Source organism: Rhinoraja longicauda, chromosome 23, assembly GCF_053455715.1.
Source record: "Rhinoraja longicauda isolate Sanriku21f chromosome 23, sRhiLon1.1, whole genome shotgun sequence".
Taxonomy (NCBI): domain Eukaryota; kingdom Metazoa; phylum Chordata; class Chondrichthyes; order Rajiformes; family Arhynchobatidae; genus Rhinoraja; species Rhinoraja longicauda.
In genome coordinates this window covers 8,380,077-8,393,271 of record NC_135975.1, presented here as the reverse complement: position 1 = coordinate 8,393,271, position 13,195 = coordinate 8,380,077, and the positions used below count along the sequence as shown (strand labels likewise).

The 13,195-nt window shown below is 38.8% G+C and overlaps 1 protein-coding gene across 1 annotated transcript in view; it reads right to left on the bottom strand.

Moving 5' to 3' along the window:
* copg2 (COPI coat complex subunit gamma 2) overlaps window positions 1–13,195 on the bottom strand; it is a 41,701-nt gene that overhangs the window by 24,468 nt on the left and 4,038 nt on the right. Inside the window, exons 3-11 of the mRNA XM_078420116.1 lie at window positions 11,587–11,667; window positions 10,464–10,535; window positions 8,787–8,866; window positions 8,244–8,319; window positions 6,334–6,426; window positions 5,362–5,448; window positions 4,697–4,854; window positions 2,375–2,508; window positions 858–925 (exon numbers count right to left, since the gene is read on the bottom strand). Coding sequence (XP_078276242.1) covers window positions 858–925; window positions 2,375–2,508; window positions 4,697–4,854; window positions 5,362–5,448; window positions 6,334–6,426; window positions 8,244–8,319; window positions 8,787–8,866; window positions 10,464–10,535; window positions 11,587–11,667 — 849 coding nt within the window. The remainder of the gene's footprint in view (window positions 1–857; window positions 926–2,374; window positions 2,509–4,696; window positions 4,855–5,361; window positions 5,449–6,333; window positions 6,427–8,243; window positions 8,320–8,786; window positions 8,867–10,463; window positions 10,536–11,586; window positions 11,668–13,195) is intronic.

Genomic DNA, 13,195 nt, shown 5'->3' with positions numbered 1-13,195 from the left:
GAGAAAACAGGAAATTATAGACCAGTTAGTCTGATATCAGTGGTGGGGAAGATGCTGGAGTCAATTATAAAAGACGAAATTGCGGAGCATTTGGATAGCAGTAACAGGACAATAGACAATAGGTGCAGGAGGAGGCCATTCGGCCCTTCGAGCCAGCACCACCATTCAATGTGATCATGGCTGATCATTCTCAATCAATACCCCGTTCCTGCCTTCTCCCCATACCCCCTGACTCCGCTATCCTTAAGAGCTCTATCTAGCTCTCTCTTCAAAGCATTCAGAGAACTGGCCTCAACTGCCTTCCGAGGCAGAGAATTCCACAGATTTACAATTCCCTGACTGAAAAGGTTATTCCCCATCTCTGTTCTAAATGGCCTACCCCTTATTCTTAAACTGTGGCCCCTGGTTCTGGACTCCCCCAACATTGGGAACATGTTTCCTGCCTCTAACGTGTCCAACCCCTTAATAATCTTATATGTTTCAATAAGATCCCCTCTCGCCCGTCTAAATTCCAGTGTATACAAGCCTAGTCGCTCCAGTCTTTCAACATACGACAGCCCCACCATTCCGCGAATTAACCTAGTAAACCTACGCTGCACGCCATCAATAGCAAGAATATCCTTCCTCAAATTTGGAGACCAAAACTGCACACAGTACTCCAGATCAGCCATGATTGAATGGCAGAGTAGACTCGATGGCCTGAATGGCCTAATTCTACTCCTATAACTTGTGAACAGTCTAAAAACATAACAGAAAACCCGAACGCTTTACACAAATATTGGTTTAACAGTTTAAAACATTTTCTAACAGTGCCTATATCTGTAATTAAAAAAAACACCTGCAGACTGCAAACTTACTTTGTTGAGAGTTCTTACAGCAGCAAATCTCAAAACTGGTTTGGAAGAACTACAGAAAAGTTGGAGCACTGTTTGAATAAAAATTCAGACATTAAGACAGATAATTTAAAACTCAGTAAAGATACAAGAAAATGGTATTAGCCCTAACAATTTTGCCCTTTTTAAATGGATGATGTTCTGTCAAAGACTGTAGTGTTAATTATTTCCTTTCTCAAAGCAGTCAATTTACTGTAAGAAATAAATCCAAACCAGTAACCCACTGAATTTCTCAAATGCAAATTTATTAACTGATAGTATACAGGAGTCATCAAGATCCGAATGTTCATCCCTTATCACTCTGGAGAAAATAGTGTAAGTGGGATTCTTCAGTCACTGAGTGGGAAAGGTACTGGCACTGTGCTCACAGGTTTAGATTTCCTGGATTCCAGCAACTCATTAAGGTTCCTCTTAAACAATCCTTCACAAATCCATGACATTTACCACCAAGGGGAGCAGGCATTTGTGTATGCAAACACCCATGAGCTCCCCTCTGAGTAGCCCTTTGTATCTTCTTCTTTAATAAATTTCCTTTGGGAAGGAATTTCCAAAGTGACTTCCTCTGGTCCCTTCCTCTAAGTTTTGTGTACACATTGTTAACATGCAAGGGCCCAGCTCACTGCATCTCGCCATTCATTTTATCATGTTAACCAGGGAAAACAATTAAATCCATTGTCCCTGGTGAGCCAGCCCAACTTTCTATTCACACTAATGTGTTACCTCCTCTGCCCCAAGCTTTTACTTTCTGCAATGACCTTTGATGCAGCACTTAATCAAAAGTCTGCAACGAACTCCAATAAATTGGTTAAACATTTCATTTTTTGACTTTGCCTGACTAACTTGAAATTTTCCAAATGCCTTGCCATAACATCTTTAATGATCATTTTAACATTTTCCCCATGACAGATGCTTTGCTAATGGGCCTGTGGTTTCCTGCTTCCTTTACCTAAATGTAGTGAATTTGGGGGAAATTAAAGCCAATGCATCAACCATGTCACTAGCCATTTCTTTTTTGACCATATAGACCCTGAAATCCCCTGCGATGAAGTTCAATTCTCATCAACTCCTCCCAAATGCCACCACTCGCAGGTGCACACAATTAACAACCTGCAGGTCTTTTTGCAATGTGGGAGGCACTGAAGTACCTGGAGGAAACTCACATGGTCACAAAGAAAGCATGCAAACTCAGCTTTCAGCACCGATTGTCAGCAGTTGAACCCAGTTGCTGGAGCACAAATCCTCCTAAATGTCTGCCTGAGTATCTTGATTTTACATTGACCGAGTATTTACAGCGAATCTCATTAGCTTGAAGATCTGAAGCCCCTGATGTGTATTCATACATTGCACCCATTAAAATAACTATGTCTAAGATTTTTAATTTTGGGGAATCATAAATTTTGTGCTACCCTGCAGTAATGGGGTGCTCTGTATACCAGAAACCTGTATCTAATCCAGGAGATTAATTTATGTAAAGTACTTACCTGACACTGCAGGTGCTAGTCCCCTGGCAGTGCCGCTGGGAAGCTGGACAATGGCCGATGCTGCTTCATAGACAACCATTTCATGTTTGTTGCGTAAACAGTTGTCCATGAAATCAAACAAGGAGTTGTTCTGCCTGTTAGGTCATAAGAATTCCAGGGTCAGTATCAATTAATTAGCAAAGTGTGCATCTCTGGATGTGATAGAAGTGCTGAAATCTATGGGAGCGGTTGGGACAAGGCATGTAAGCCTTTCTTGTTTTTTCTTAGTTGGTGCTTCCAGAAACAGGAGTCACAGCCTCAAAATAAGGAATCAACAGAGATGAGAGCTGTTTCTTCATATGGAGTGCAGTAAATCTTGGAATTTTCTCCTCAAGAACTCTGCGAGGGTTCATTTACTCAGTATATTCAAGATAATGATTAATAGGCTTTTACAAATGCTGGGATCAAGGGATATTATGTTATTGCAGGAATGTGAAGCCAAGATAAGATTTCAATCATGATAAAATTAAATGAAGGAACCACCATAAGGGGATGAATGGTCTACTTCTCGTTCTGTTTTTTTGCAATCTTCATCTGAATAGTGATTCAAAGAGCAGTTCTTTGTTGGTGTACACTCTCAATTTACTTATATAATCTGTAATGAGCAAAGATATTTGCAGATTTAAATTGGTTATCAGGGATGTTGGTAGTGCATGACAGTGCAAACATTATTACCTTCCTGAGCAAAATGGTTATTTGGTTTCCCACTGCCATGAAATTTTGCAGATTTATTAATGCAAAAGGGGCTCCTTACAAGATGCTGACACAGTAGCAAAATAACAAGGTACAAATCCCAAACATTTCAACAATATTAAAGATAATTTTCCACATGGGTATTTCCTGCAAGCATCCTGACTAATTAGAAATCCAAAGACTACAGAAAAATAGTGTCCAGTGTGACAGACACAATGTGCAGCATGTGCCAGAACTTCTGACGTGCTGTTCCCATAGAAAGAACAGCCAAGAGATGACCATGTAGCTGAAGAAATCAGTTTTGAAATCCCAACACTATTTTATTTCATCCTCTATCTCCTTCTCGTAAGTTATCCTTCATCTTACGTCACAACTGGTTAGGTCTGGCAAACAGGAAATGCTAGTTTTCTGAAATTATTGGATTTAATATTGAATAACAAGAGCTGAGACACAAGATGAGATGCTGCTCCTTGAACTTACTTTGGCCACCAACATCATCAAGGGCCAGCCTCACCCTGGTCACTCCCTCTGCTCCTCTGTCCCATCAGGTAAGAGGTACAGAAGTTTGAAAGCACACACCTCCAGATTCAGGGACAGTTTCTTCCCAGCTGTAATCAGGCAACTGAACAATCCTCTCCTCAACTAAAGTGCAGTCCTGGTCTCTTATCTACCTCATTGAAGACATTTGAACTATCTGTAACAAGGACTTTACCTTGCACTAAATGTTGTACCCTTTATCTCTACACAGTGGATGGCTTGATTGTAATCAATATTTTCTTTAATTGGATAGAATGCAACCAAAAGCTTTTCACTGTACCTCAGTACATGTGACAATAAACTAAACTGAACTGAAATAGCGCAGGGGAGTATGAGACACAGATGTCATGATGAAAGTGTACGAGGAATTAAAATAATAAACAACAGAAGTACAGAGACAACCGGCAGACTGAATGGAAGTGTCTGCAAATCTCCAATGTTTAGTCTCACCAATGTTCAGAGAGACCAGGTTGTGAGTACTGTATGCACTACACTGAAATGGAAGTTCAAGTCGATTGCTATTTTATGTGGAAGGACAGCTGTGACTTGGGTAGCAGGAAGGATATATGCCGAATAACCAATAGAATGTGGAATATGATAGGATGGTAAGTGAGGACAAGAGTAATCCTATTATTGCTCTGGCTGTGGAAAAAAAGGTTAGCACAGAGGTGAAAGAAATAGGGTAGATATGACTGAGCCTGGCAATCTTCATTACCATTGATGCTAAAGTTTTTGGTCTCTGATTTTAATGAGGAAGCAGGCACAAACAGTAACTTTAAATTCAATTCTACTTTCAGCTGGCCATATCACAAAAAAATTAGTTATGGTAAAATGTTTGGAGCTAATCCTCCCAATTAATATCAAAACAGTACAACCCACATGATTGCTTAGGTATCAAAAATTAGACCCCAATTTAATTACCAAACCTAGAATTTTACATGCTTAACATATTAGATTGTTAGATTCTGATCCCAAAATGGCCAATTTTAACTTGCTGCACAATCAAGTTAAGAATGTAAAGTGGAGAGGAATGTAGAAAAAGAAGGTACTTACTGACTATTGATCTCCTCAAGGAGTTTACTTGTAATGCGGATCAGCATGCAAAGGGCAAATGGGGACTTTAGGCAACACTTGGTGAATTTATTTATCATTTTTGTAACGGCTAAGCGGTCCGTCTTTCGGAGATGAAACAATAGACCTACGGCATGGTACTGTAATTAAAGTAAGGATGATAGGGAAACATTAGATTGAAGCATTGATAACAAAAATACACACATACTCAGTGACATCTCTTTCTCTATGTCTCTTATCCCCTTCTCTCTCTTCATTTTCCACAGCAATTCCAAATTGCTTACTAAGACACATCATGAAAAGGACAAATGTGGAAAGACTTTCATGCGTGGTGCTCCTGCAAAAGAGCAGAAATATGCATGATGTATCTTAATTTCAAGATGGAACAGGTATGTAAAATAGTAGAAGTGAAACAAGGTAATCTGCTGGGTATCTGGTAAGGATCAGGTCTATTGGTGATTCTCAGTGAAGCTTTTTCTATTTAGTGAGCAGTCCTAAATATTTTGCAACTCCCACAATTTACCTTACTCTAGGCAATTAAAACTAAACTGTTAATATTTTTCACACCTCCCCCAAAGTGTCTCTTTTTTAAAACCCCCACCTTGTTCTGATTGTGACTTCAAACATTTTTATCTCAAGCAGCTTACCTGTACCATAATGTTGTCACTGGAAACAGCTTCTTGTACCTCATTTACCCAGTGCTTCACCGTATCGTAACTTGTAGATGCAAGATGCTGAAGATCCATAAGAAACAAATAAATGGCTGTGCATTTCAAAGACTAACTTTTAATATGGATTTTCCCTCTAATTTTTTTTAGAAATATAGATTGCTAGGGAACAGTTAAAAATGGAAAATGCTAACTTGTAATCATCACCCATGGTCATTATTCACACCTCTGCAATAGCAAAAAGTAAGATTACTTGCAGTTAATGAGAAAGAATCTCTGGCCTAAAAGCTCTTTACAATGTGTTAAAACCCAAATGTGGATGATGACCCTCTCCTCCTATTTCAGATGCGGATCCAATCGTAATTTTCAAACCTTCACCCAAATTTTCAACTAAAGTTAAGTAACTAAGTATCAAAATTGATACTTTCAGTGGAATGATTTTGTGCCTGAATGCTTCAAAAGACTGAATGCCAAATTCCAGTGAAGCAGTTTTGTTCTCGTCATGAGTCTCTCTATTGCTCACCAAGTCCCATAAACCAATCTTTATTTTTAAGCAACATAATGGCACAAAATATTAACACACGGTTATGTCGAGATGTACAATAATTAAATGTTTTTTTCCCAGGATGGAAAATTCAAATTGCTGAAGGGCATAGCGATAAGGTGAGAGGGGCAAAGTCTAAAGGAGATGTGCAGGGCAACATTTTTTCTTACACAAAGGATGGTGATTGCCTGAAATGTGCTGCCAGGGCTGGTGGTTGATGCAGATATAATAGTGGCATTTAAGAGGCTTTTGGATAGGCATACAGATATGCAGGAAATGGATATGGATTATGTGCAGGTGGATAAGAGATGGTTTTGGCATCAAGTTCAGCAAAGACATTGTGAGCCAAAGGGCCTGTTCTTGAGCTCTACTGTTCTATGTTCTATGATTATTTTGAACACCCTTACCAGAGAGGAGACCAAGGCAGAGCTGGATACACTGGCCACTTTATCCACAATAGCTTGTTTCATATAACGTTCTATCCCCTGCAACAATGTAATCTATGGACAAAATAACAGCCAAGCATTTTAGAAAGCATATTTTCTACTGTCTTCATCAGTTGCCATGCCACAGGTGCCATTCACACTGTATTGAATTTTTGTAAGTACTGAAGCAGTATTAGTATATTATTGTGTAGGAAGGAACTGCAGATGCTGGTTTAAACTGAAGATAGACACAAAAAGCTGGAGTAACTCAGAGGGACAGGCAGCGTCTCTGGAGAGAAGGAATGGGTGATGTTTCGAGTCCAGACCCTTCTTCAGACTTGAATCTGACAGGCTGCCTGTCCCACTGAGTTACTTCAGCTTTTAGTGTCTATCTTTAGTATGTTATTATTGTCATGTGTACCAAGATACAATGAAAACCATTTTTGTGTGCTACCCTGCTAAATCAGAACACATGAATACATCAGGTAGTGCAAAAGAGAAAATAAACAGGGTGCAGAATATAGTGTGACAGCTACATAAATGTCACTCAGCTGGTAACTCTAATCTGAGTATGCAGACTGTGTATTCAACCTCCACACCGGACCTCCACATTCCAGGGAAAGAACGTAGAACCATTCTTATCCAGATCTCAGTGGTACATTTCCCCACGTTGCATTAGGGCATAGAAATTGAAATAAAAAGCACAAAAAAAGACCAGCTGGTCTATTAAGTCTACCCTACGAAAACAAATGCAAGATACACCCTCACCAGTTTAAAATTTGAATACCACTTTCAACACAGTAAAATAATTTTAATCATTCTCAAACAAATTTTGATAAATAACTACAGAAGATATCAGAGCAGATCATCAAAATGAGATAAAGAGGAATAGATTTTTTTTTAAAAGGTAGAGAGGCTTGGGGATAGAATTCAATAGTTCAAGAGGGCGACACGGTGGCACAGTGATAGAGTTGCTGCCCTCCAGTGCTTACAGTGCCAGAGACTCAGGTTCAATCCTGGCTCTGGGTGCTTTTCTGTACGGAGTTTGTACATTCTCCCCATGACCTACGTGGGTTTTCTCTGAGAATGTCACACTCCAAAGACGATCAGGTTTGTAGGTTAATTGGCTTGGTGGAAATGGAAAAATTGACCCTCGTGTAGGATAGTGTTAATGTGCAGGGATTGCTGGTCGGTGTGGGCTTGGTGGGCCGAAAGGCCTGTTTCCGCGCTGCATCTCTAAAACTAAAAACGAAAGTTTGCGGCCTCGGCAGATGAAGACATCGCACCAGAACGATTAAAATTAAAGACACACAGAAGCCAGAATTAGTGGAGGACAAACAACTTATAAAATGATACGGCATTAGGGAAAGTGATGTGTGGATTTGAAAAATTAGATCAGAATTTAAATTTAGTCTCTAGACAGATAATTTCCAACAAAGGAGATTAAAATCCTTTGCAAAAAATGCAAGTCTATATATAAAACAAACACAATTAAACTTAACAGTGGCTCCCAAAGACAATGAAGCAAAGATCATGGTGCAGCAGCAGTTACAAATGGCTTGTGTATATGTGTCAACATATGTATCCATCTCCTGCCTGAACTTATTTTGCTTCCTTTTTGAAAGGAAATTTAAATTTTAAAAACACTGCTTTAATTCCACGTCTACTGTACAACTTCTTTGATTATGTACTTGAAGCACTCAGAAGCACTAAATTCAGTTTTGGACCTTCTGCTCTGGGTCACGTCACTAGTCCTAGCTTAAAGTTTTATGTCTGATTTTTGATCAAAATAGCTGTCACTGTTTCTAGGCAAGTTTCAATACATAATTCATGTTGGCTTCATTCTAATCTTCCAACAGTTATATGTTTTTTTTCTTAGAGTCCATACATACATCTGTAATGCGACACAGTGCCCTTACTGCTGGCCCTCGGTACACATCATCCTTCCCCGTCATATCCTTGGTCAAACTGGAATACCGCAAAAAACATAAATCAACATTATCTAAATAGAAAAAAACTTTTAAAGATGAAGGCAATGTTTCTAAATTATATAATGGTTTAACGTCTTAATATGTCCATGCATTCTGATATTGCAAATACACCTTTGGTAAGTAGTACAGTGAGATGACCTCCAACATACCCATTTTAATCCCACATTATGATAATATTTACGTCTAAGATTGTGTAGACTGTACTCACAATCTTCTTTTTTCTTTTACAGGTTATGAGAAATAGGAATTTGTTATAATATTAAACCTTGTTACGTTTAGTGCACTGTCCTTTTTACTGTTTTCTGGAATTTATGCAGCATCTCTGGAGAACATGGATAGGTGATAAACTAATTAATTTTAATCAAAAGTCCTATATTCATTATTAAAAAAAGCATGGCAGATAATATTTAATTGCAAAAGGTAATTTCACTTTTGTATTCTTACCTGCTTGTGACTATTATCACATCTTCTGAAATGTTAGCCATCTCCTTAATTGTCAAGTAACACATTCTTCGCAGGGTTTGCTGTATTTTTTCCCCCCACAAAGAGTAAAGGGTTTCAAGAAATAAGAAAAAACACAAAAATTCAAAAAAGGTAGGAATATTAAAGACAAGATTCATACAATAACTTCATACATTCACTCGCCCCCCTGCAGGACCTATACATCAGGAGGTGTAGATCGAGAGCAAGCAAGATTATGAGGGACTCCTGCCACCCCAACAACGGACTGTTCCAGATGCTACGGTCAGGCAAGCGCCTCCGCTGTCACGCTGTGAAAACGGAGAGGATGAGACGGAGTTTCTTCCCACAGGCCATCAGGACTGTTAACTATTATAACTCCAGGGACTAAATTTTGTCTTCTCTGTATTAACTTTAATTTATATGCTGTAACTGTAATTTTTTTTTGCACAATCCGCAGGCATTGCCACTTTCATTTCACTGCACATCGTGTATGTGTATGTGACAAATAAACTTGATTTGACTTGAGCCAGCTTCAGCATTCAGTAAAGATAATGGCTAAACTTCCACACCAATTCCACATTCCTAACCTACAACTATTACCAAACTAGTGTGGTTGAGCAGATTACTGGCGTGCTAATGCTGCTTGATAGTACCATCCACAACAGTTCTCATTTCGATGCTGATGGTTGCGAGCAGACTGATTAGGATGTAATTAGCTGAAATGGACTTGTCCCGTTTTTATATGAACAGTATATATCTGAGTAATTTTGTGCTTGATCAGGTATAGACCAATGTTGTAACTACATTCTAATTCCCTTATAATAAAGAATAACATAACCTTTAACAATTGTACACTGCACTTGAATATTACATTTGTACATTTTGTACATCTAACTCATTCTGAATACCAAATTTATCCGTCTCTTATATTCTGTGGTTCAACTGCATCACATTTTTTAATTGTAATTTCTCACATTCCACTGCATCTGCTATGATCGTGCTCCATCACGTAACCAACGTCTTTGCAGACTCTTTATGTTGTTTTCACACCTAGCTTTCCAAATTAGCTTTTCATCATTATAAAACTTGGATAAATGATTTTCTATGCATTGTGAATAAACAAGGCCCCAACACTCCAGGAGTCCCCCCTGCCATTATGAAATGACTAGCCTATTCCTACTCTTTGTTTTTTGCTCAATAATCAATTCTCAATCCATTCAAATTTATTTCCCACCCACCTCAATTAACCATGAGAAAAATATTTGGGTAACAGAAAAATTAACACCATCCTAAATGTAATATATTGTTTTGAAAGCAGTATTGGAAGCACTAACTCTGGAAAGCTGCAGTGCAAACCAAGTTCACTGACAGCATGCTGTCACCAACCCAAAATATTCTATAATACAAGAAACGAAAGGAGGTGCAAAAATGCAGTATTAAAAGCTACACTTCCGCAAAAAGAAAAGATTTAAAAGAATTGTGCAAACCAGAGTTTGAAAGTAAATTATTTAAATACACAATTTCAAAACAGAGTATGCTTTCTTAACAATAATTAGTTTATCAGTCTGGTAGCCATTGAGCAACATTTTAATGACCAAATCATAACAAAAACAATTAAACATTTTCTTCACAGTCTTATTCCAAAGATATAACACTTACATCGTTGCACTGAAAGAGTTTGGTCATTGCAAAGAAGGCTTCTGTGGCTTCTGTTGTTCCAAAATGTTCTCCCTCAAAAAGATTAAATTAAAAATTAGCAGAAACAGTCAGTTGCTCAATTATCCTGACAAATGTTCCACCTGCTGTTTATTTTGAATATTGCACCTGCAACTTCGTTCCAGCAAGTGACAGTTCTCATGTTCTATTCACCAATTTGATTTTACCACAATGTCCTTGCCAATATTTATCCTTCAATCAAAATATTGACACCAGACCAATTGATGGTTATCTCATTATTTGCACATTGTGTGAAAATTGGACAATTTATATCTAAACAGCTAATTGGCCGCAAAGTGTTTGACGATAACCAGAGACCATGAGCAAGTGTTTACCATTAATACTGTCACTGACAATGGTCTACATGTATCCCTCTTTCAGGAAATGACGTATTAGGTCTCTCTGTTCTAAAGCACTCCCGTGTGCCCGGCCATTCAATCCAACCCTGATATAACTTCCCTAAAAGCATCACTTTTCACTTGTCTGAATTAAATTCAACCTGCCATTCCTTTGCTTGTTTTCCCCAGTTGATTTAATACCTGTTGTAACCTTAGGCAGTCTTTTTCATTGTCTGCTAAACTACCAATTTTAGTTCATTTGCAAATTTATTTTACGAACTAAATTCTCATTCAAATCGTTAATCCCTACAGATTCCTACTGGTCAAAGGCCTCCAATCTGAAAAATATGCATCAACCACCATCCTCTGACTCCTTCCACAAGCCAATTTTGCATCCAATTGGTTAACTCACGCTGGATCCCATGTGATCTAACTATCTGGACCAGCCTACCATGCAACACCTTGTCAAAGGCTTTGCTAAAGTTCATGTAGACTACTTCTATCCCACTGCCCTGGGTCAAAAGTTGTCGTAATTGATTCCTTTCAAGTTACAGAAAACACCACCTATGATATATTTTCCACTCTAAAATAAAACATGAGATATCCTTAATTTTTTTAGACATTTTAATGGTACTGTAACTATTAGAAACATTTCTAATGTATTGCTGTATTCATCCTTAACATTGTGAATGTAAATCTGATTGTTTGTTAGACAGGTGCCTTCTTACCTGGTTGAGCAGATAGAGGATCTTTGTAAGGATCTGTAAACATCTTCTTGGATTCAGTGGTGTTTCATTGAATATACGGGCCTGTTAACAATTAAAATAATCAAGTCAAGAATGTTTAATTGTTATATGTTCTGAAACAGAACAATTAAATGTTTACTTGCAGCAGCACAACAGATATGTAAACATAGTACTCTCTAAAATCCATAATAAACAAAAGTTCATTGTATGTACATTAAAAAAAAAAACAATTTTACAAACCAACTCAAAATCATGATGTTATCATCATGTTAACATTTTATGACAGGGTGAAGAATGCTGCTTATCCTTGAAGAACGTGCTAACTTAACCACTGTCATTGAGTATTTCTCCTCTGTATTTACCGAGGATACAGTACGATGGAGGAACTTGGGGCAGTCAATGGAAGTGTCTTGAGAGCAGTCAGTGCTATCGTTGAAGAAGTACTGAAGGTACTGTCATGTATGAAGGTAGACAAATCTCCAGGGCCTGATCAGATATATCTAAGGACATTGTGGGAAACTAGAGAGGAAATTGCGGGATCCCTGGTTGAAATTTACGGCTCGTCCTTAAATACAGGAGAGGTGCCAGAAGACTGGAGGATGGCAAGTGTTGTACCTCTATTCAAGAAGGGCTGCAGGGAAAATGCTGGGAACTAAAGGCCGGTGAGCTTAACATGTGTCGCTGGAAAGTTTCCAGAGAATATTCTGAGGGATAGGTTATAGAGGCATTTGGATGGGCAAGGGCTGATGAGAGATAGTCAGCATGGTTTTGTACATGGGAGGTCGTGTCTCACAAATCTGATTGAGTTTTTTGAAGACATGACCATGACCAAAAAAGTCAATGACGGCAGAGCTGTAGATATTGTATACGTGGATTTCAGTAAGGCATTCAACAAGGTTTTGCATGGTAGGCTGCTCTGGAAGGTTAGATCGCATGGGATCCAGAGAGAGTTGAATGGATAGCAAATTGGCTCCATGGAAGGAAGCAGAGGGTAATGGTGGAAGGTTGCTTCTCAAACTAGAGGTCCTGAGCTTTCGGGAGATGTTGAGTAGGCTGGATCTCTATTCCTTGGAGAACAGGATGAGGGGTGATCTTATAGATGTGTATAAAATCATGAGAGCCTACTGGAGCCTACCAGGGAGAAGGCAATTCTGGATTTAGTGTTGTGTAATGATCCTGATCTGATAAGGGGACTAGAGGTAAAAGAGCCATTAGGAGGCAGTGATCACAACATGATAAGTTTTACTCTGCAAATGGAAAGGCAGAAGGGAAAATCGGAAGAGTCAGTATTACAGTATAGCAAAGGGGATTACACAGGCATGAGGCAGGAGCTGGCCAAAATTGACTGGAAGGAGGTCCTAGCAGGGAAGACGGTAGAACAGCAATGGCAGGTATTCCTGGAAATAATGCAGAGGTTGCAGGATCAATTTATCCCAAAGAGGCGGAAAGACTCTACGGGGAGTAAGAGACACCTGTGGCTGACAAGGGAAGTCAAGGACAGCATAAAAATTAAGGAGAGGAAGTATAACATAGCAAAGAGAAGTGGGAAGACAGAGGATTGGCACGGTAGCGCAGCGGTAGAGTTGCTGCT